The sequence below is a fragment of the Paramisgurnus dabryanus genome, chromosome 17, assembly GCF_030506205.2.
Source record: "Paramisgurnus dabryanus chromosome 17, PD_genome_1.1, whole genome shotgun sequence".
NCBI classification, from domain to species: domain Eukaryota; kingdom Metazoa; phylum Chordata; class Actinopteri; order Cypriniformes; family Cobitidae; genus Paramisgurnus; species Paramisgurnus dabryanus.
Genome location: NC_133353.1, coordinates 7,721,975 through 7,746,062, shown reverse-complemented (window position 1 = coordinate 7,746,062; position 24,088 = coordinate 7,721,975). Strand labels below are relative to the sequence as shown.

Below are 24,088 nucleotides of genomic sequence, written 5' to 3'. Positions count from 1 at the left end.
GGGCGGCCCGCCTAAGCTGGGAAACCCTACCACCTTAACCTTAGGTTGTCCAAAAAAATAAAAATTTGCTGCACAAAAGTTCATCAAGTGCATCACTGAGAATAGCGCGTGCAAGTAGGCACGCGTGCCACACGGCCGAAATGAGAAAGACGTGGTCCGAACCGTCACTGTCTGGAGGATAACTAGCCAGTTGCTAAAACATCCTGGAGAATATTGTGGACGCACTTTACACTGTGCCACATGGCTGCGTGCCACATGGCCGAAATGAGATAAAGACGTGGTCCGTCATGTCTGGAAGATAGCCAGTTGATGAAACATGTGTCCGTGAGAACTGTAAGTGGACTTATGTTTTGGGTTTATTTAAGCCTGTTATTGTATTAGTCTATAATTCTTGCCAATTTAAAGTAAGTTAGCTGGTGATTTTGTTGTTTGAGCAACCAAAGACTGTGCTACTATAAGTTGTCGAAGAAAGCAAGGATGCGAATGCCGTCTTCCCTGGGGGGAACGAGGGCACCCTCTGCGACTATTGTGAAGACACGGGGACAGGGAAAGCCAGAAGGGCAGAACTTTGTACTGATATGCTTGCCCCTCAAACATGAAGCAGAGAAACGGAGGGAGGGAGTTTTGAGGATGCAAACCACTCCCGCTGACAGACGCATAAAAAAGGTGTTTCCGCGTCAACATTTTGAACGACAGCTTGTGAAGCGCATGATTCAAAGACTGCAGATCGGTCATAACCCACCGCCTTTCTTGGGTACTATGAAGTAAGGGCTCGGCTGGACTGGCTCTATTGGATCCTTCACCAGGGGACGGGGGAGAACTAAATCGCAAAGCCGAGTCTGATGGTGCAAATAAGCCACCATAACAGACCGGAAAGCTCTAACCAGGCCCCCAGATACTGTGATACCTAGAAACACATGGATGGAACAATGGCTGCACACAGTTCTTGAAGGGCTATCTAATCATGACCACCCTCGTGCAGATCCTTAAGTGCCTTAGCCAAAAGGACCTGCAGCAACGCCATACCGTGCAGCGCTGAGGCCGCCTCCCCACATGCTCAGTAAGAGCTGCCTGTCATAGCAGACAAATGCTTACAAGCTGTTGAGAGTGGTAAGGGGGGAAGGCTTAAAAGGCCTGTTGCATGCGGAGAAAGGAGCCGCCCAGGACCTCGTAAGCTCTTCATGAACATGGGGGAAGAATGGCACTGGGGCAGTGCAAGATAGACTAGCGTGGGCCCCCTGAGAAACCAATTGTTCAGGTGAGATGGTTCAGGTGGTGGAGGTCTAATCCAAGCCGCCCGTCTCCACCGCCCGAGCGAGCATGGCAGTCATCTCCGGATCCAGCTTGGGTTGCACTACATGCCCAGAAGCTACATGCGAGTCCGAGCCAAGCTCCGAGAGTGACTGCCCCCTCCGATGCTGCGACCGACATACGGTCCTCCTCTGGAGAGCCAAAGGATAAGTGTGGTGTACTCGGTCCACTACCTCCCTCCGACATCTTAGCTGGCTGCGGAGCTGAGGAGTGAGAGGTCCCGGAGGGTTGGTTCACTGCGGTGGAAACTCCCACTGCACCATACTTTAAAGGTAGGAGAGCTTGGTCCTCAGGTCCGCGATGGTCATCTTCCTGCAATGGGAACATGAACCATCCACAAATGCCACCTCAGCGTGTGATATGCCCAGACATGAGAGTCAGCGAGTACTTGAAACACATGGATAGAACGACACCTTTAAAAATACGTGAAGCCTCCCGTGGAATTTTGAATTATTTTAAAATAATGTACACCCGGGGTGTAACGCATTACCACCTTGGGTGTGCATTATTTTCAAATAATTCAACGGCCCGTTGTCAACTATTCCGTACATATTAAATGCATATTGCCTGCCATTAATATCCTTTAGATATTATTGTAATCAATAGATTCTGATAATCTTTCTACAAGTCTTCCACAAGGTTAATAAATCCCCTCAAAGAAGTCATCTGCAGAGGAATTACCCCAATATCAATTCACCATGGTAAAGTGTTGTGCACTATTACTGCTCAATAACTAGGACAAAAGACAGGTTATCATATAATATAATGTTATTTTAACTGGTAAATTGAAAGGCTAAAAGTGAAAGAGTTTGTACTATCATTATAGGACAAAATGGGCTTTTTTTGAAAAAAAAAAAAAACAACAACAACAAGAAAGATGAAGCGCTTTGACAAACAGTGCCAGTTTTATACATGCCAAAGATAAGGGTGATTGGAATTGTGAAATATAACATGAAATCAATACAGATATTCAATAAATCACAATAATATTTCAGATCTGAGGGAATCACTGCTATGCACTGCCATTTCTTCTGTCTCCACTTCTCACTACTTTGAGGTTTAATCACTCAACAAATCATTTTCAGAAATATCCAGAGAGCAGTTTATAGCATCAGTCTTGACCAAATACCAACCAAAAGAAAAAACAAAGTCTATAAACTGGGTCTGTTCATGTATTGCTGTTAAATACCTCAGTATGTTGAGTTGACAACGTGAACTCTTCAGTCCATTAGAGATCAACATCACTCCTGAATCCAGTAGGTCATTGAGACTCAGGTCCAGATCTCTCAGAGAGTTTGAAGATTGAAGAACTGAAGCCAAACCTTCACAACACCCATCCGTGAGATTACAGCCAACAAGTCTATAACAGAAGATGAAACACAACAGTACAAAAATTTACATTATAATCCCTGTTCCTAAGAAACCTCTGCCCTCTGAGCTTAATCAGTACCTGTTGTCGTAACATGTATAATTGTGAAATGCCTGGAGAAGCTATCTGGACAGCTGTTAATCTACAACTGGACCACCTCCAATTTGCCTATAAGGCTAAAAGAGGCACAGAGGACGCTGTAGCTTGTCTGATGCATCTCCTTCTTTAGCACCTGGATTCCCCTGGCAATTTAACTCGGATACTTTTTGTGGATTTTAGCTCTGCCTTTAATTGCATCCAAAGACATGTGATATTTCAGAAGCTGTATCACCTCAACAACCCCTCTCGGCTGATTCAACTTATACACAACTTCCTTTGCAACAGGCAGCAAATGGTACGGATGGGTTCAATTACATCTTCTGCTCTTACTATCAATACCGGAGCACAGCAGGGCTGTGTGCGAAGTCAATTTTTTGTATACACAAAAGACAATATCAGCCCTTCGTCTAGCATAAAATACTTGAAATATTCTGACGACACAGCCATTCTTGCCCTGCTTAGAAACAACAACTCTGTTATGGATTATCACACCACTGTTATGAATTTCACTCAATGGTGTGAGGGTAACCATCTGAATCTTAATGTTAGCAAGACCAAAGACCTGATCGTCAGTCCCTCTTCAACTCAGTATCTAACATCCTCCTCGCTTCTTAGTGTTGATCTGCAGGACGTGTGCAAACGCACTGCGGAGAGACTCAATATTCCCTGGCCAACTGTATAAGTGAAAGCTGTAAAGTCACGCTATGAGGAAAAAGAGCGAAATGGGCAGCAAGACAACTCCTCACAATTTTTCCAGAGCTCCTGGAGGAAGTTGCTGTCACCTGGAAAGCCAAACCTTTCACAGGTAAAGTTCACATCCAAGGTGGATCGGTCCTCGACTTCTAGAGAATGGAGAAGGGCGGTCTTCTCTGCATACCCCATTACTGTCTAAAGTGAACAGATTCCAATCTAACATGACAGAACCCGCTTATAAGGCGTCGCTCTCAGGGCCCTGAATGTCATCTCTATGCTAACCGCATACCAAGCGGAACTACAAGACGAGATGTCTGCCATGCCAGCTTAGACACAGTGGGTTGACATCTGCGTATCTCTCTACGGATCTCTCTCTTTGTCTACAGAGATGCGCGGTTCTGGCCGCAGGAAAGGCCATGGATACAGGAGAGAGGACGTTGGCTTAACCTGGCTAATCTTTCAGACAGGGAGAAGGAAGCCATTTTGGATGCTCTGGTCATCTTGAAGGGCATTTTTTGGTTCTGCTCTGAAACAGATACAAAAGAGATGCAAGGAAAAGAAGAGGGATGACAAGGTTTTGCAGCTTTGTCTGCCTAGAAAGACACAGAGCGCACCTCCGCCTCCCTGACTTATGCACAAGCAGCGGCTGCCCACCCCTCAGCTCTCGCATTCCCAATCAGCTGAGACCACCAAAGAAAATGCGGCAGGTAAGTCTGCAGTTCAGGAACAAAAGCCTGTCTGGCGCTGCAAGAATGATTTACCTGCTACAGCACAGACTGACCCACTAGCTCCTCACCCCTCTCAGATGGCGAGGAGGAAGACGGCGGCAAACCAAAAGAAAAAACAAAGTCTATAAACTGGGTCTGTTCATGTATTGCTGTTAAATACCCCAGTATGTTGAGTTGACAACGTGAACTCTTCAGTCCCTCACAGATCAGCTTCACTCCTGAATCCTGTAGGTCATTGTTACTCAGGTCCAGATCTCTCAGAGAGTTTGAAGACTGAAGAACTGAAGCCAAACTTTCACAACATCCATCAGTGAGATTACAGCCAACAAGTCTATAAGAGGAGAGCACATTAAACAGGGTTATAATACTTTTTTCTGTAATCTTCACACGTCTTTGATCATGTGACCCTGCCTGTGAAAACCCAACATTAAGTGAAAATATAAACGTTTGTTTAATATTGACTGAGTAAGATATGTCAAAGAATGAAATCAATGTATATATATATATATACATATATATATACACACACACACACACACTCACCTAAAGGATTATTAGGAACACCATACTAATACTGTGTTTGACCCCCTTTCGCCTTCAGAACTGCCAAATTCTACGTGGCATTGATTCAACAAGGTGCTGAAAGCATCCTTTAGAAATGTTGGCCCATATTGATAGGATAGCATCTTGCAGTTGATTCTTGAAGATATGTGGGATGCACATCCAGGGCACGAAGCTCCCGTTCCACCACATCCCAAAGATGCTCTATTGGGTTGAGATCTGGTTACTGTGGGGGCCATTTTAGTACAGTGAACTCATTGTCATGTTCAAGAAACCAGTTTGAAATTATTTGAGCTTTGTGACATGGTGCATTATCCTGCTGGAAGTAGCCATCAGAGGATGAGTACATGGTGGTCATAAAGGGGTGGACATGGTCAGAAACAATGCTCAGGTAGGCCGTGGCATTTAAACGATGCCCAGTTGGCACTAAGGGGCCTAAAGTGTGCCAAGAAAACATCCCCCACACCATTACACCACCACCACCAGCCTGCACAGTGGTAACAAGGTATGATGGATCCATGTTCTCATTCTGTTTACGCCAAATTCTGACTCTACCATCTGAATGTCTCAACAAAAATCGAGACTCATCAGACCAGGCAACATTTTTGGACAGTCTTCAACTGTCCAATTTTGGTGAGCTTGTGCAAATTGTAGCCTCTTTTTCCTATTTGTAGTGGAGATGAGTGGTATCCGGTGGTGTCTTCTGCTGTTGTAGCCCATCGGCTTCAAGGTTGGCGTGTTGCAGCTTCACAAATGCTTTGCTGCATACATCGGTTGTAACGAGTGGTTATTTCAGTCAAAGTTGCTCTTCTATCAGCTTGAATCAGTCGGCCCATTCTCCTCTGACCTCTAGCATCAACAAGGAATTTTTTGCCCACATGACTGCCGCATACTGGATATTTTTTCCTTTGTCACACCATATTTTGTAAACCCTAGAAATGGTTGTACATGAAAATCCCAGTAACTGAGCAAATTGTGAAATACTCAGACCGGCCCATCTGGCACCAACAACCATGCCATGCTTAAAATTGCTTAAAGGGACACTTAACCCATTTGTGTTAGAAACCCAGTCATGTTTTTGAATGGTCATGCATCATTCCCTCTGTTTCCCCTGAGACAGAAGAAATACAGATTTCAGTGTTGCACTTCCTTCTTTCAATGATGTAAAAATCATAATTTTGCATCATTGAAAGAAGGAAGTCCTATATCTTTGTAGAGGAGGTGAGACTACAAACACTCCTTTTCTCGGTAAAATTAACACCAAATTCGAAATGTATGTTACATTTCGACTACAAATATGATTTACTTTTAATAAAGATTAATTTGTCCACAGGTGAAATGCTCCTTTAAATCACCTTTCTTTTCCATTCTGACATTCAGTTTGGAGTTCAGGAGATTGTCTTGACCAGGACCACACCCCTAAATGCATTGAAGCAACTGCCATGTGATTGGTTGATTAGATAATCGCATTAATGAGAAATTGAACAAGTGTTTCTAATAATCCTTTTATATATGAAAATTTTTTAAGATCATCGTAAATATTGTCACTCAAGTGTTTCAGTCACCGTTTGACCAATAGTGTATATTTTAACACAACTCCATCACCAGTTGAAAGGATATATAGCATATTAGGCCAGATAAGTATGCAGATGCTTACACATTAAGCAGAAGGTGCAGGTACTTAACTGACCTGCTTACAGTCTTGATCCAATATAAAGCTATAAAAGGCAATTAAAGCAACAATTTGGACAAAATACAAACAGAATGTCAGGAGCTCAGAACCAGAGCAAAAACAAATATAAAAACCTGTTATTTTAATAACCAAGTAAATGTGTTTAACTGTATAAATACCTCAGTATATTGAGTTGACAGTTTGAACTCTTCAGTCCATCAGAGATCAGCTTCACTACTGAATCCTGTAGGTCATTGTTACTCAGGTCCAGTTCTCTCAGAGAGTTTGTTGATTGAAGAACTGAAGCCAAACTTTTATAACATTCATCAGAGAGATTACAGCCAACAAGTCTATAACAGAAGATGAAATGCAACATATTGAACAAGGTTATAATATTTTTTCCGTTCTCTGCAATCACTGATCATACATAGATAATTTTACCAATATTCTATTTTTATAAGGTCTTATCCAATATACTGATTTGGAAAAGCTATTACATTCACTGGCCATCTGGAGCACCAGGTCAAATCCCGGTTGCCTGGCAGTCATTCTGGCCTGCCTGCTGCGCATTCCACTCAGCTTGACATGTGCTTCATACTTTCAAATGCAGCTTACGCCAGACAGCGAGTAACGACAAAGCCAATCATTAACCGACAGGGGTTACAGAGGCGTGACTCAAGAAGAACATGTCCCTACCTGGTCTGAAGTTAGATGAACCAAGGACAAGACAGGAAAACAGAAACAAGGAGCTATTAGCATAGAGGCCGCTCACATGTAATGTTAAAGACATCCTGATGTACAGTATAATGGATGTGTGTGTGCTCGGTTCCGGCCAAGCTAACTATTGTGGCATAAGTATGTTTAGGAGCTGAATTTGGTGCATGATTGCTTAAAGAACAACACAGATCCAAAATCGAAACTGACCTGTATTGCAGTGTGTCATGTAGCTGTCCATCAATGTAAACAATGTAGTTGAACCAAAAAGTGCACGATTAATAAAGTTATTGGCTTCTAAAGTAGAGAGTCGACTCTGAATTGCTGAAACGAGTCATTATATGGATTGGATCTCCTGCCTGACATTTTCCACGTCACACGAACGCATCCACGACACACGAGATACTAATCTCCGCCTACAGCCTTGCCCGCGGGAGAAACGAAAACTATGACCTGCCCACAGCTAGTTAGTGTGTAAACATCATATCACGCTGTGTTTTCAGTTTGTGTTGTTTTCACTACCAAAGAAGACTTTTTCAAGAAGGGATATACTAAACGTGTCTGGCTGTGAAGAATCAGTGGTTAAAATACATTTTTAATGGAGGGATTTAGACGTTTGGCAATGAAAGATTGTTCAGTACCCACTTTATTTGGAACAACATGCGTCTCCTAACCTGTAAGTATGATTATAGCTACATACTTGCTTAAATGAGTGTAAAATGTTTATGGTCCTTTTTATTGCTTGGATTAATGATGAATGAAATTGTTGTATAAACTCTTAAAATACTGTCAGAGTCACGATAGCAAGCGGTTAACATAACGCATGCTCACTTAGGGTTTTGCTATAACCCGGTTAGTTTACATAAATGCTTAAATGAGTGTAAAATGTTAGTTTCTATTGTCGTTGTATTTGCTTGGATTAATGATGAATGATGTGTATCAGAGATGGGACCAAGTCACACATGTGCAAGTCTCAAGTAAGTTCCAAGTATTTTTTTTCTTGGGCAAGTCAAGTCAAGTCCTGTAGTAGGTCAAGTCAAGTCCAAGTCAAGTCACCTTATTATTGTAATTTTACCTGCAGAATCTGATCTTAATAAAGATATATAGAATATAAAGATATAAAGAAATACTCATGTTCAGTAAAATACATCATGGAATTAAACAAAATTGTAATCTCTTCCATTCGCGCGCCAACATGCAAAAGACACAATATGTAAACCAGTATATTTATGTGTGTGTGTGTGCATGGCCGGACTTACCATTGGGCTTGATTGGGCTTGAGCCCAGGGGCCTCGGCCAATAGGGGCCTCCGTGCTTGCTTGCGTTCGTTTGATTTGTTCAGTCGTTTTCATTTTTTATTTTACAGCCTATTGGTTGGTGCAGAATTGTTTGGTGCTGTATTTAATTCGTTAATATATATATATATATATATATATATATATATATATGTCAGTCATCTTGGTGCTGAATATGACGCGCTGCGTTTACTGCTTTTGAAACCCATAGATGCTAGTACAATAGCGAATACGCGAAATGGGAGTCATGAATGAGCTTTACAGATAATGAGAAAGAGCAACGCGAAAATGAAGCGCTCAGTATGAAAAAGATTACTAGAGTAGGCTATGGTCTTGTAACTCAGTTTTTTTCTTGTTTGTTTGTAATCTTACGTGATACGCAGGTATACGCAGTATATCCACTAGTAATGGTCAAGGATTTCCGTATACCCATTTAAAAAAGCGTGAGGATACTTAACAGTGTGTGACAAACCTTTGACACTTTCATTCATAAATTGACATCTGAATCACTCACCATTCGCATGCTGCACTTGCTACTTTGGCGGGTTTAACCTCATATACAGTCGGCTATTTGGTATTTGGTGCATTTGACTTCATGCGGCACTGCGCGATCCGTTCATCATATGAAATCAAATTATCACGGCGCAAAAGTGATTGTAAAGCAGACGGGTGTTTTCTAGTGGTTCAACAACAGCAAAAACAATTACATCAGAGTACCGCGAGAGCGATTCGAGAAATCACACAGAGAAGTCTGCTTTCTAATCGCTCTCGCGGTACTTTGACATCACCAAGCGGTCTGCGTAGCGCCAAATGAAATCCAATCTGTTCGCAGTCTGCAGTTCACGCGACAAACAGTTTCTGTGGAGAAATAAACGAGTGAAGCAGAGCTACGAAACATAACAAAATCCGGAGAGTTAACAACGCACATGATTATGTCAACATTTAAATCATCAGTCCAGTTCATTTCATTAAATTATGGCCATGTTGATGTCCTGATGGTTTTTGATATAATCCACTAGCTAGCCTAACTTTCCTGTAGTTTCTCTTTCAGCATGTTTGCTAACAGAATCACAGTTTAAACTTCTGAAAAGTGTTCATTTTTATATCTACGTTCAAGGTTTTAATGTATTACATTCATATCAGACGCAAAAATTAATTAATGATCATCTTCTCTACTTCGGTTTTTGGTGTCTAATATAGAGGGTTTTCACCGACGTCACGTTCTGGGCGGTAACCCCGATGCGCGGCCATGGTGGAGGCACTCGGTGTAAAGAACTGAACGGAGTACAATGGAATATTATGCGCTTTGGATACTTTAAGTGAATGTAGACATGTATAAACAACAGAAAACGCATCCAAGATGCAAAGGCATATAGGGAAGGACTTGGACCACAAGAAAAGGCACGATATTTCGAGAAATTAAAATTTATAGGCGGTGCAGATCCCTACGAGCTCCCTCTTCTAGGATCCGTGACGACCCGGCGATTCTTCCTTCAGTTGCATATCCCGATATAAGTTAGTGAACTACCTAGTTTTCATGCAGAGCCCATATGTCAATGTAAGCTTTATTTATATAGCAAATTTAAAATAGCCAGTGTCATACCAAAGTGCTTTACTGTAAAATAAGCACAGTAAAAAATAAAAGCAATAATTGTTTTTACCATTTACTATTAAAAATATAATTATCATTACAATAGAAAATTTGCTATGAGCAATTAAGCACACTGGCATTAAGGCATTGCAGCGCAAAATTTTATTTGTGTTTAAGTACATTTTGTGCATACACTAAAGTACATATTAAATACTCTTTAAATAAAGCACAACAAGTAGAAGCATAATTGTTTTATACTTTATGTACTTCAATCATATTTCTAATACAATACTACTCTTTTTCCTGAGCTTTACCAACCACAAGCGTCGCTCCTCTGATAATTTCTTGCATTCCTTTCCCTGGTTTTTAATAACTTTTGGAAGTCGATAATAATCCAAATGTTTTTCTCAATATGTACTGTTGGTACCATCTCAAACACGGCAATAATTAACTATTTTCCTTGACGACGTTCAGCATATACATCAGTGTCTGCTCTGTTGTAATGCGGAGTGCCTCCAATATGGCGTCTTCCGCTCTGATGACGCGCCGTGAAAACCCTCTATTACATGATGGTCTTGTCATAATTATTAAATAACATCCTAAAATCTTTACTTTTTCATTCTTAAACACTGCACCCCTTGTACGCTATTTGCAAAAAAATACACTTGTTGATTATGTTTATAACATTCTATGGTGTGTAATAAGGTGAATGTTTATCAAGACTATTATTATTTTCTTAAGCTAAGTCTTACACAATGATTTTAAATGTTGTTATGGGGTATTTTTTAATGTGCATGATTAATTTGAATGTGTGACAGCCCTAAAAATACATGATTTAATTTTAGACTGGGCTTATGTTCTGCTTTAGAGATATAGTGGCAGTTTCCTAGTCAGGTCTTATCCTAGTCCCAGACTAAAATGCATGTTTGATCTGTCTTAATTTAAACACATCTTGCACTGATATATCTTAACATTGTCTCAAGACGCACACCAGTAATGTTTTTTGTAAGGTTTGTTTGTAAAAACTACTTGAATGCCCTAATAATAACCTATAGCAATAGGCCTAGTGCTGGATTAATCTAAACCATGTCGGGAAACTTCCCTAAAATATAGTTCTATGATATATTATTTATTTTAGGTTGTTTACTGTATGTGTGCACTCTCAGAAGATAATTTACACAAGCTGTCACTGGGGTGGTACCCTTTCAAATAGTACACCTTTGTACCTAAAGAGTGCATGTAATGGGAACAAATGTATATATCTGTACCTAAATAGTAAATATTAGGACCCATTTAAAGGGTACCATCCTAGTGACAGCTTTTGTACCTTTTGTTCTGAGAGTGTAGGGCCCAAAATGTATTCAAGCCCAGGGGCCTCCACCCTGGTAAGTCCTGCCCTGTGTGTGTGTGTGTGTGTTCAGGTGGCAAACTTGGAAAAAGTAACCAAGTCTCATACCACTCAGATCAAGGGAAGTATTTAAAAAAAAAATTAAACTTATTTTGCCCACATTTGTCCCCAACACGGTATGATGAGGGTTAATGGCTACTTTAGCTATTTTTACATTAGGTAGGGTTAGGTAACCAGATATTACCATCTAACCAACTAACCAGATATTAACAAATTGACAAGCACTTACTGGGCAGAATGGGTCTTCTAATGACGGACAAAATTGGAGGTTGTCGTTTGACTGCCCGTGATTTTAATGTTGCATGTCTTGCAACGCACTGTTCGTCTTTTGCCATCTTGTTTAAGCCGAAAACGATGACCCTCGGGACCCCTCCGGCTGACATGTTGATATCTGATCTAAGTGGGCGTGGTGTGCGTAAGGTGTGAGAGGGCATGACTGATGATAGTGTCATGATTCAGTCATAACAACACCATTCTCAACCTGCGCTCCAACTGGGTCAACTTAATTTTTTTAAATAGTTTATATATTTTATATTCAAACTGAAAACATGATGTGATTAACACTCAAGTCATTCAAGTCATCGTGTCTCAAGTCAAGTCAAGTCCCGAGTCTTTAACTTCCAAGTCCGAGTCAAGTCTCAAGTATTAATTTCTTGTCAAGTCAAGTCACAAGTCACAAAAATAGCGACTCAAGTCGACTCGAGTCCAAGTCACCAAGTCCCCATGTCTGATGTGTATTGATGTTGATAATGTCTTCTCAGTAAATCATGTTAGCACTAGGTCAATACATTGCACTATTGTTGGTCTGTGCCACTGATCTGTGGTCTGTGCAGAGACTCTGTCAGTTGACCAACCAGAGCAGAGCAGGCTACTGAAAGGTGGGGTTTAGGCAGACTGAGTCGTTGAACGGCTTCACACGAATCGTTTGGGGATCTCTGAGAAATGGGGTAATTTTAAATTTATATTTTGAGAAAATTACAGTGTGTTTTGACCTTGCATGCATTTAAACCTGTTGTCCGGGACTTATAAACAGTGATAGGAGGCTTAAAATTGTCATCTAACTGGCTCTTTAAATAAATTAGTGTTTGGTTTAGACGGATCAAGTGTGTCTGTGTGTCTGAATCCCAAACATTGCTGGGAAGGTCATTTCACAGCTTAGGGGTAAGGTAGGAAAAGGATCTGCCACCTTTAGATGATTTTGAAATTCTATGGATTGTTCACATTTTGAGTTCAAAGGGGTTTCATATTAGCACTGTTGGTGCGCACCCGGGTCCATTTGACATCAGAGTTCAGTTCATTTGGATGATGTAAGCACTGTTTTCCTAACTCGGGTGCGCACCCGACTGGACTCGTCTGGACTGTGGTATGGTTCGCTGCTGACCTTTGTTCTGAAATAAACACATAATTTTTTCCAGAAATGATCATTACATGTTAATAATTTCTGGTGCAGTGGGAGTACTCTGGCTGATGTTGGACATAGAAAAAGTGGGCTGGTTTTTGTAAAGGTGAATTATCTTGATCATTCATCTTTACAACTACTGTATAGCTACAATTGGACTTTAACCCCCAGGGGTCCAAAAACGCGGGGACGCGTTTTGACGTGTTTTCTCCTTATCATAGCAGAATCAACTTAAAATACTCCATCATTAATAATCAAACACTTACGTGTTTGACATCATTTGAAACTCTGAAGGGTCCTCTTTAATTAGTGTACATTCACAATAACAAGAGATCTTTGTGTTTTTGTAAAATAAAGAAAATAAACAGGGTGCGCATTTACACATATCTGTCTCCGCCAGCTGTCTCTCAAAACACGTTAAAAAAATCAGTTGAAACTCCGCGAATACTCGTCACACAAACATGATACACATATCCAAAGAAAGCCTGAAATGTCTAAAACAATCAAAAACAAATATTTCCTGTTTATATAATCTGCATTGAAGTAAAGAGAGTACCGTTTTTCCTGGCTGAGCTCATGATCTCTAATTCGGTCACGCCCACAGGCTGTTGACATGGTAATGAAGAGACCAGGGGCCCGTTCTTCGTACGTCGCTTAATACATCCGAGATCAAATGAGACATCTGAGATGTTTAGATCTCACTAATTATGATCTCGCTTATTTGGTTCTTTGAACACCACTGCTGTTGATGATTAGGCAGGATTGAATTATCTGAGATCACTGCACGTTCGTGCACTGCAAGAAAAGGCAATACATATCGATAGTAGAAACACTGATCAGCCACGCTGTGATTGGGCTATTGATGAAAGGTTGTGAACTTTTTATGACGCTGAATTTGTAAACCCAGTTAAAGCTACTTTTGTACATAAAATCATCCTATATCATGTAAAATATTCTGTGAAAATATAATCTTGATATCTTTACTATGCTTGTCAAAGATTAAAATTAATGATTGTAATTAAACTTTGATGCTCCTAAAGTCTCTTTAAAAACAGTTAAATGCTGTTTTATCTGTTTGAAACAGCAAAATAAAAAGCAGAATACAGGTAATGTACAATAAACAGGTGGTGGTCCTCCATCTTCATGTGATGTGCTGGCAGGAGTGATGTCTCTAAACTGATTGATTATACAGATTATCTCTGGAGCAGTTGCTCTTTCTTAAACCCACAGCCAATGCAACAATTTAATTGCTGATAAATAAAATTTGAATTGTAGTTTATTATAAGATTGTCTGTTCCTCTCTTTTGTGCAGTTGTAGATAATACACCAACACTTTTAGCAGTTCCCAAGAATGTGGTAAATAAAGTATGATGTGCAGTAAGGGAATGGTAATGTTATTCTACATCAAAAGATTATAAAATGCTTCTGATAGCAATGCACATGACAGTAAAGAAATCCTCTCAGATGACAGTCCTTTAGAGAAACTATATGCAAGTGGTTAAATAAGTTTACTTCAATTGCATTATTCTTAACTGATTTCTGACTATATTAGCAATATTAGCAGTATTCCACGTTAACTGAAAGTCCTGCATCTGCTGAGTCTGCACAGAAAAGTGTAGTAAAGAAGATAAAGATATGTGAAAATATGTGCAAAAAACTTATTTGGTTATTTTGGTCATTTTTGTCACAGGAAAGGGACAGAGTAACATGTTTGTAGACAGAGTTTTAATGATAGAACAGATAGAAATTACTAAACGAAAACCCTTTCATGCATGACATTGTAAGCTACTTGACAATCTAAAGACAAAACTAAAATAGGAGATTAGTTTATTCAAATGAAAATTATTTCACACCGAGTAATAGTCTTTATTGTACATAACATCTATTAATGCTGCGTATGATTGATTGCTGTTTTTATTAAGGAAAATTCAAACAAATTTAAAATGAACGTGATCAGCATGTTTGTCTTCTCATTCGTTTAAGAATAATAATCAAAACGCCTGTTACACAAAAACAAGTTGCACAAGTACAGAAAAAATATATTTGTTATATTATATATTTTTTAAATAACATCGCTAAAAGATTTAATTAATCTATCCTTTTTTTTATATCATGTTGAATTTGAAAAGCTCTTTATATTAATCACGCATCTTACGCAGATTGCGCTCGTATAATGGAGAATACTTCTGGAGAATAAGTCTGTGTCAGACTTTCCGTATCACATCCGCTTAAAAAGGTACAAACTAATCTTGTTTACATGAAATAAGCCTGTTCCCGAGCAGGTTTGAGTTTACGGACCTGTTGCTATGACAGCAAGTTTAGAATAAGCTTCGAAGAATCAAATAATCCAAGATCATGCCAAATCATCAACAATCAAATCCAGCTAACTGAGTTAGCGACGTACGAAGAACGGGCCCCTGCAGTTCCAACAATAATAATCAACGTGTAAAGTTTGATCAGATTTAAAGACATTACCACATGTTTGGATTAGAACCTTTATAATACCTTTATTTATGTCTGGACATTGAGGAAGAGAAGCGTTTATCTTTAACATTACCTAAGAAGAAGAACAATGGAAGACGCAATGGAGGATATATTTCTGAAGAAACTGTAAGTCATTTGTCTTCATTTATATTTGCTATCATGTAATATGTTATGGCTTATGCAGTTCAGCCTACATAAGCAACCTCAGCAGACTGCACGCTTCGGATTGAAAAACTTTCGCATTGTTTACAAACGAGTACGCGCATGATCACGTAATGGCGGATTTCATTGATACATGCTGTACAGTGTTAGACACAGTTATTCACTTTCGTATCCTTCATGGCAACTTTGAGTAATGCTGCACTGCTGTATCTTTTAAGTGTGTGCTTGTCAGAATTTAAATGTTGTTCCCGCACACCCCACATTTATATATTTGATATATTTTCATAGATCCTTGTATATTTCTTTATTGTTATACTTGGATGATTAATGAAGCAATGAAACCGTTCATTTGTCTTAGTGACTAAGTTGAGAATGAGTTGATATTTCCCTTGCCTATGCACAAAAGCTAGACATGGGCTGATCAGTCCAGGTCATGAGGTTCGACCTGACTTCCCTGTTCCACTCTCCCCTTCCTCATTTGCACCATTCAACAGTTTTAGCATGTGATTGTTTTCCAGACATATTTGTCACTGTGTTGATCACGAGATTGTGCCAGACATTGCCCAGGTGACTAACGTTTCCTTTCTGCATCCTATATAATGTGAAGGATGTCTAATAAAATTTGGTCTATGTTTGAACGGCATTTGGTGTCAGTGTCTTTCATAGCCCCTGATATATATCAGAACTCTCTGCTGCTCAGCTCAGACCTCCATACTACTAAAATCTCATACCTCTAGACCTGCTTAGAATTAGATTCTAACAGTGCTGTAATATGATTCCATGTTTACATGCTTATTTACAAACGAGTTCGCGCGATCACGTAATGGCGGATTTCATTGTTAGATGCTGTACAGTGTTAGACACAGTTATTCACTTTCATATCCTTCATGGCAACTTTGAGTAATGCTGCACTGGGGGATCTGCTGTAATATGATATTGTTTACATGCAACGCATTCCATACATTGCGCTTGACATGCGACACCGTTTTATTATGAGCGCCGCGTTGTTCCCACGGAGACGCGAGCTCGCGCACATGGACATATGCTATGTGTTTTTAAAGTTCATACTCGCTTACAGAAAAGCGTTTAAAACAGAAGCTAGACGATAAGGGGATGGGCATCTGAAAACAGTCATCTGAAAACAGCTTTTTATATAACTAATCACTGCAGATGTTTATCTGAAATACTTATTTAGTTTATGTACATGATAGTTTATCTGAATGTAGTGCTATCATTTACCCATCAGTTATGTATGTAAGGGTATTTCTGTGGACAATTTATGCAAACAGCTGTTCATAACTCTCTTACAGGTCTGCATCCCTCTCATCAGTACAAAACTATGAAGTGGAAAAACATATTCAAACTTTTTGGACATAAAGTAATATTGTAACATGAGCCACATGAAGTTTATAGCTCTGTTGTTTATCAGTTTCTTATACAAGTTAAGTTTTTGAATAGGGTGTTCCCAAATAAACTGAAAATGTCCTACTGACCTTCATTTCTATTTTGATTATATTGTTAACTTCTTAATAAACCTCAAACAAACATGTATACATTTGTCCTCACATTCTTTACTGTAGTTCCCTCCTGCCTCATTATGCAGCTCATTATGCAGCTCATTATGCAAGGCTTTGTTTGCTAGCTGTCAATCAAGCCTTCTCGCATACGGCCCCTCTAAACAAAAAGTGTCTTACAATTTCTAAATCAATATATTGGTTTATGTGAATGAGTAGGCAGGATGATTTTCACATAATTTTAAAGAAAAAACTCTAGACTACTAGATTCTGTTTAGGAAAGTCTTGTTAAAACATGTTTAGTATGGGTTTATAGTATTAGTACCAAAATGTAAGAGCATGTCAGAACCTATGACAGTGTCCCAAAATGGTCGGACCCCAGAGGGTTAAAGGGGACAGAGAATGAAAAACCATTTTTACCTTGTCTTTGTTGAATAATGGTAGTCTACCCACATTCACGAACAAACAAAAAGTGCTAGACATGCTAAACATCTCAGTCTCATAGAAATTCCTCTTTTAGAAATGTCAGCCATAAAACGGCCCAATCTGAAAAACTGATGCTTATGACATCACAGGCATCTCCCTGCCCCTCCACTTTAAAATAATTGGCTAATTTTTTTTGAGTGGCAGCAAAGTCAGCCAATCAGTAATGAGATTGCAAGTTAAGCCAGTAGGAGGAGCCAAAGAGGTGCAAAACCACTTGTTTAAAATCACCCACCCTAATAGAGCTATCTGAGAGAGGTTTTTAGGAAGCTTCTAAGGCATTACAGACCCAAACAAAAACATTTTTGTCTACATGTCACATCACAGAACAAGGATACATACCCCGTTCAATCATTCTATGTCACCTTTAAAGCATTAAATTAATGAGCAAATAATTGCTTTAAAGGTGCAGTGTGTAATTTTTAGAAGAATCTCTTGACATAAATGCAAAATATTATACAAAACTATATGATCAGGGGTGTATAAAGACCTTTCATAATGCACTGTTATGTTTTTATTACCTTAGAATGAAATGTTTTTATCTGCATACACAGAGGGTCCCCTTACATGGAAGTCGCCATTTTGTGCTGTCATGTTTCTACAAAAGCCCTTAACGGACAAACTTTTTTACAAAGTTGTCTCCGACAATGATACCCAGGTGAAAAAGTGGTAAACTTCCATAGTATACTTAAAGTGCTTTATTTTCGCTAAGGATGGGACGGTTAGAAAATTTCATATCATGATTATAGTGACCAAAGTTATCATGGTTATCAATATTATCATGGTTTTCTTAAATTGAGATGGAAATGTTCAAAAAGAACTGATACACACACTGAAAACATTTTAACAAGTTTTATTTTTGAAAATCAGCAAATAACAAATACAATTAGCAGCTATATGCACATTTTTTTTTGCATAACCATTAAATCAGGGGTGTCCAGACTTTTTTGTGTGCAATCTACTTTTAAAATGATAAAGCTGACAAGACCTACCTGCTAAAAACATTTTTTAACAAAACACTGTTACATTTTTTTAATAACACTTGAAATGTGTGTGAGGAGGACTATCTCTACGTTGAATTTAGGGCTGTCACCATTACTCCATTATTTTTGAGGAGTTAAAAAAATCCTTGAGTAGTACATGCCGAGTACTCCTTATAGCGAAATAGCAGAGATGTGGTTTTGATGAAATAAATTAGAAAATGACAACATTATCTGAAGCATCTCTCTCGTTCGGTCGGTCGGTCGATCGATCGCGCGCACATACACCGTGCGTGTGGATCAACTCCTGCATGAAGGCAAGAATGTGCATCCAAATTTCGGAAGTTACTTGAGAAGAAATGCACAGCAACTTAAAAAGACTTGTTTCTAAGACCATAATGCCAATTTGGCGCTTTGTTTTCCGAAGCTCGTGGAGGCATGGAGTAGCATACACAGTTATTAACTTATGTGCGATCTACCGGCATTGCATTTGCGATCGACTGGTCGTATTGGACATCCCTGCATTAAATTAACATTAACATGGAGCCCTGAGATGTATGAACCTGTTTTAATGAACAGTACCTTAAATAAGAACATCAAATGCACACATTAGCAACGCATTAAAACACAGTGCACCTGTTACTGCCTTCCGCCACGCCTTCAAGTGCAAAAACCAATGTTGCATGTAGAGCTGCAACAACGAATCGATTAAATCGATAAAAATCAATTACTAAAAGTGTTGGCAACGAATTTCATAATCGATTCGTTGTGTCGCGTGACGCAGAGACGTTTAATAAAAATAAAAGGAAAAACTTCAGTTAAGCCCGGAGCGGAGTGAACACACTTGCACTGCGTCCCAAACCGCCTAATTCCATACTATATAGTAGGCAAAGAGTAGGAGAACTAGTGCTTTTCGCCTACTATACTGTATAGTATGGAAGTATGCGGTTTGGGACGGAGCGTCGGTTTCTCTTGCGAACTGTTGCGAGTTCGGTGCCTCATAGACAGGGCGGAAAAAAGACAGGGCGCCGGAGAAAAGATAAAAAACAGAGAAGGTAGAGGAAAACCACATGTCAGTGTTTTACTCCTCCCAAACGTAAGCGCGTCACCTGGAAGTTATAGCCGGCAAAGAGGTAAACAAACAAAGACGACACGCTTAGGGCCGATTCACACCGGCTGCGTGGCGTATCTGTTGCATGTCAGTTGCGTGGCGGCTGCCGCGCTGCTGTTGCTATAGGTGACATATATTTTGCCTGGAAACGCTTCCAAGACGCTTGCGTGTAGCGTGAAAAATAGTCGTCGGTCCTATTCCTAGGCGGTGTGAACTGTCAAACCTGCTAACATGGGAGCCTAAATAAAAACGGACACGCCACGCAGCTGAGACGCACACGCCACGCAGCCGGTGTGAATCGGCCGTTATGCTTTATGGAGCGACGACAGCGAGTAAAAAAAGTTTCTAGAACGAATAAAAACTCCAATGATTTTAAACAAAGAAATAAAACGTTGAGAGAGAGTTGTATGAACGCTTTTCCCCGTCATGGACCTGTATGTTAAATCATCGCGCCGTCACTCTCCGGCTGTTCTGTACTGCGCGCTCCAGCTCATGCCGAGCAAGGAGACGCGCGTACCCGGCCGAACATACAGTACAATATACAGTAAGTGCTGCCTTTTGTTGCATAAACATCGTCTTACATTTTTTTAGGCGAAGTAATGAATGGTGTATTTGCATTTTGCGCGGGAGTAGAAGACCATTTTACGTTTTCACAAGACGCATTTATGTGGCCAAATGTAAATGGAACAGTTTTAACAAATGAGATAGCTATCCGATCAGAGAAAACACATAAAGTCAAATATAAGGTACAAAGCTGTCACTGGGGCAGTACAGTACCCTTTATAAAAGGTCCTAATATGTGCCATTTAGGTACAAATATGTATCTTTGAACAGCCAATATGTACTTTTGAAGTACTAATATGCACTTTTTGGTAAAGGTGTACCTTTTTGAAAGGGTGCTGTCCAGTGACAACTTTTGTACTTTTATTTCTGAGAGTGTACTCATATACTATCTTTTTGATCCCATCAAGAGAGGCTTCTTGATGGGAAATGCATAATAAAAAAAGTCTATATATTTGGGAGATGTAAAGCATACATGTGTATTTTTTGTGTTAGTCCATTTTTATTTTATTTTATTATTATTGTAACAGCTCAGGTGTGTTCAAGGAGCAACATGTTTGTGCAATTTCTAAAGATTTTAGTTCTGTTTTGAATAAGGGGTTGGAAATGAATGCTTTTCTTGTTTTTTGTTTTTTATCCGATTCATCGATTAATCGAACAAATAATCAACAGATTAATCGATTATTAAAATAATCGTTTGTTGCAGACCCAGTTTCATGTGCGCGCCTGCATCAAGCTGATTCTGGCTGGACAGGATTTACCGCAAGTTTTCAAAATCACGGTAATCAAAGACGGTTGTAATGATAATTACATTTTAAACGATAATACTAACCATCAGGACAATTTATCATGGTTAATCGTGAAACCGGTAATCGTCCCATCCCTAATTTTCGCACACTAATTTTGTACTTAATATACTAAAAATTCATCTTTAGTACTTCTTACGATGTTCTAAAGATCATCTAAGTGTACTTCAATGTGCTATTTTGAGACACCATAAATATTAACAAAAATGTGCTAAAAATGTATTAAAAAATTTATTTAGGTAAAACTTGTAGTAAACTTGAACCCATCTTTGTATGAAAGTTGAGTTCAAGTTTAATACAAGTGTTAACTAAATACATTTTTAATACAGAGATAGTATGTTAAAAGTGCATTGTAGTTTAAATTCAGAAGTGCTAAAGCTGAATTTTAAAATTAGTGTGCGAAAATAGCACTTTAAGTACACTATGGAAGTAAGCTACATTTTTACCTGGGCATGTTTGTCCGGTGGCGGCTAACGTAGCTCCTCTATGCGTTTCAAAAGCGAGGGGTGAGCAGTGAACTGAGCCGTTGGTTGCAATGCGCAACCTCACCACTAGATGATTCTATTTAAATCTGACAAAAAATTTAAATGATTGAATTAAAATCAGGGCTAGTCAACTGGAGGCCCGCGGGCAAAATACGACCCTCCAATCATCTTTATTCGGCCCGCCGGTCATCTTTGTCTGATTTAAAATCAGCGTGGTTACTTTAAGGCAGACTTTCTACTGTACATGACAAATGATGGCCGATAATGCGGAAAGAGAATGCGTTGAGTGTCGACTATCTGCAGGAGCGTAATTTTCTGATCCAATTTGAGCTTTGGATGCATAAAAAAATAAACTTGTGCGGCTACACCATATGTGACACGCTAAGCGGAAGTGATATATTTCAGTGTGTTCCAATAAAAACACTGTGTGCAAGGTGAAAATTATATATATATTTTTTCAACTTTATCAGTAATACCTTTTTAACGATTGGTTAAGTATAAATACATTTGTAGATTAAAGGCTCTTGTAGCAAATGGAGGGGTTAGTGTTGTTTACAGTTTTTCTGAATTGCTAAAACACTAAACCCTAAACACAAACTTCTCACTAAAACACACATTTCACACTGCAATGCACTTGTTTTATAAATGCTAAACACAGGCAGGCAAAAGTTGAACACAACTACAACACAGTTGTCATCGAGTAAACACAACAACTCAAAATTCTACACACTTTTATCTAATGGTATTTTTTACCAATTGTTTGGACTGGAAACAGTCTGAGAGGCAGATGAAGAGTATGAGGAAGAAAAGGACACCAGAGACGATGCAATTGGCAAAATTTGCAGTTGGATTGCTGACTTTTTACAAAATACAAGTGCTGCTTACAGTAATATTGAAAACTTATTACTTGCAGTACTTACAGTAAAGTGTTCACTATATTCACTGAACTAAACTTGTGTGATTACAGTAATAGAGATTTTTAACAGTATTTGTCAAGTGTGTTGTTATGTACAATAAACATGTATTTTTCTGTAAGCAGATCTCCTGGATGTTGTGTTTTCCATTTTTTAAGGTAGTTTCTAATGGATGCTTGTAGTGTTTTATATTATAGACTTATGTGTGTATGATTTGAAAGCTTAGTTTGATTTTGAGTACAAGTTAAATGGTTTTGAAGGAATTGTTTGATTTTGCTAGAAGAGTCAGGGGTTCTGTGAATTTTGTTTAAAATTGGGATTTGTGTTTAAGGTTTTGAGAAAATGAGTGATGGTTTCAAAAAATGTGTTTTAGCAATTCAGAAAAACTGTAAAACAACCAATCATCATTTTGATAATGATAAGTTATTCATTAATAATTACAATTATTAATGTTGATATTTTCTCCACCACCCTGTTAAGAGAAATTATTGTTTATCACTATTCCAATTCGGGGAATTGTTGATTTAGCTCAAATGCAAATACAATTTATCGTCATTAACTATATATATTTTGTAGGATTTAGCAGAATGAATCATAACAATTAATTGATTAAATTCGTCCAGTGAAAGAAATCCTTAATTGTACATCAATTCTGAGAAACGTTGAGCGTGAGGTAGCATTGATCGAAAGTTAAAATGACTTTGAATTTAATTTAGAACTCAGAGGCATCCATGGATAAACATGCACGTTTATTTGACAAAACATGAACATGAGAGAGAGAGAGAGAGAGAGAGAGAGAGAGAGAGAGAGAGAGAGAGAGAGAGAGAGAGAGAGAGAGAGAGAGAGAGAGAGAGAGAGAGAGAGAGAGAGAGAGAGAGAGAGAGATGCATAAACCAACATTCATCTTACTTAACCAACTTAAACGCAGCTATAATCTAAGATATAGAATAATTCTCGGATACTTGCATGTCTGTGCAGTTGAAGGCATTTGAAAGTCTTAGGTTTAGATGGATGAAGATGGCTTTGCAGGTTCCTGAAGAATCTCAAGTCCAGTTGCAACATTTTCATGCTGGAAGAACAGACCAGGTTGTGGTGTCCAGTCCATTTGAAAAGTTTTTCCGAAAGGTTTAGATGTGAATTGGTGATTTTCTGATCGTTGAAAGGGGGGAGGAGGTTGCTGGAAGAGCTCACTTGTAGAAGAGATGAGGCGATGATGAAAGAACTACTACACTCAGATAAAGTTTCTTGCCAATATTTATCCTTTGAGAAGGACATGCCCATCCAAGTTTGAAACTTTCAAGCTGAGCAGGGGAAAGTTGTTTGTTCCCCTTAACTGTAACTTTGCATCTTTTATTGCCTACAAATTCCTTTGCAAAATATTAGTCCGGATCATTGAATGAATAGAATGAATTGTTTTACCATCATACCAGATTTATCACTGAAGAGGAAATTGAAAGGTGATCAGTTTGATACCAAATTTGAATGGTGGAAACAAGCATTAAGTTGTGATTCATCTTGATGTATGAATAACAAACTAAACAATCTCTATTTGTCGGAGGTAAACTAGACTTAAGCACTATTCAGACAGGATTAGTTTTCCAAACAGCGTTTGAGTTTCAACGTGTCCCCCAGGACGTCTGTGATTTTATGTACCGATTCGGACGGGATCAAAATTATGCAGGCTAGTCCAGAGATGGGAGTGTCTTTTTCATGCATTTGGGCGTTGCAGAAGAGCACGTGCTCTGGAT

General features: G+C 39.0%; 2 protein-coding genes across 6 annotated transcripts in view; both read right to left on the bottom strand.

Moving 5' to 3' along the window:
• grm1b (glutamate receptor, metabotropic 1b) overlaps nt 1–24,088 on the bottom strand; it is an 89,965-nt gene that overhangs the window by 40,638 nt on the left and 25,239 nt on the right. The gene's annotated exons all lie outside the window — the stretch shown is intronic.
• The window catches only part of LOC135735797 (NACHT, LRR and PYD domains-containing protein 3-like), a 56,642-nt gene that overhangs the window by 17,575 nt on the left and 14,979 nt on the right, over nt 1–24,088 (bottom strand). Inside the window, exons 6-7 of the mRNA XM_065254361.1 lie at nt 6,613–6,783; nt 4,361–4,531 (exon numbers count right to left, since the gene is read on the bottom strand). Of these exons, the coding sequence (XP_065110433.1) occupies nt 4,361–4,531; nt 6,613–6,783 (342 nt within the window). The remainder of the gene's footprint in view (nt 1–4,360; nt 4,532–6,612; nt 6,784–24,088) is intronic.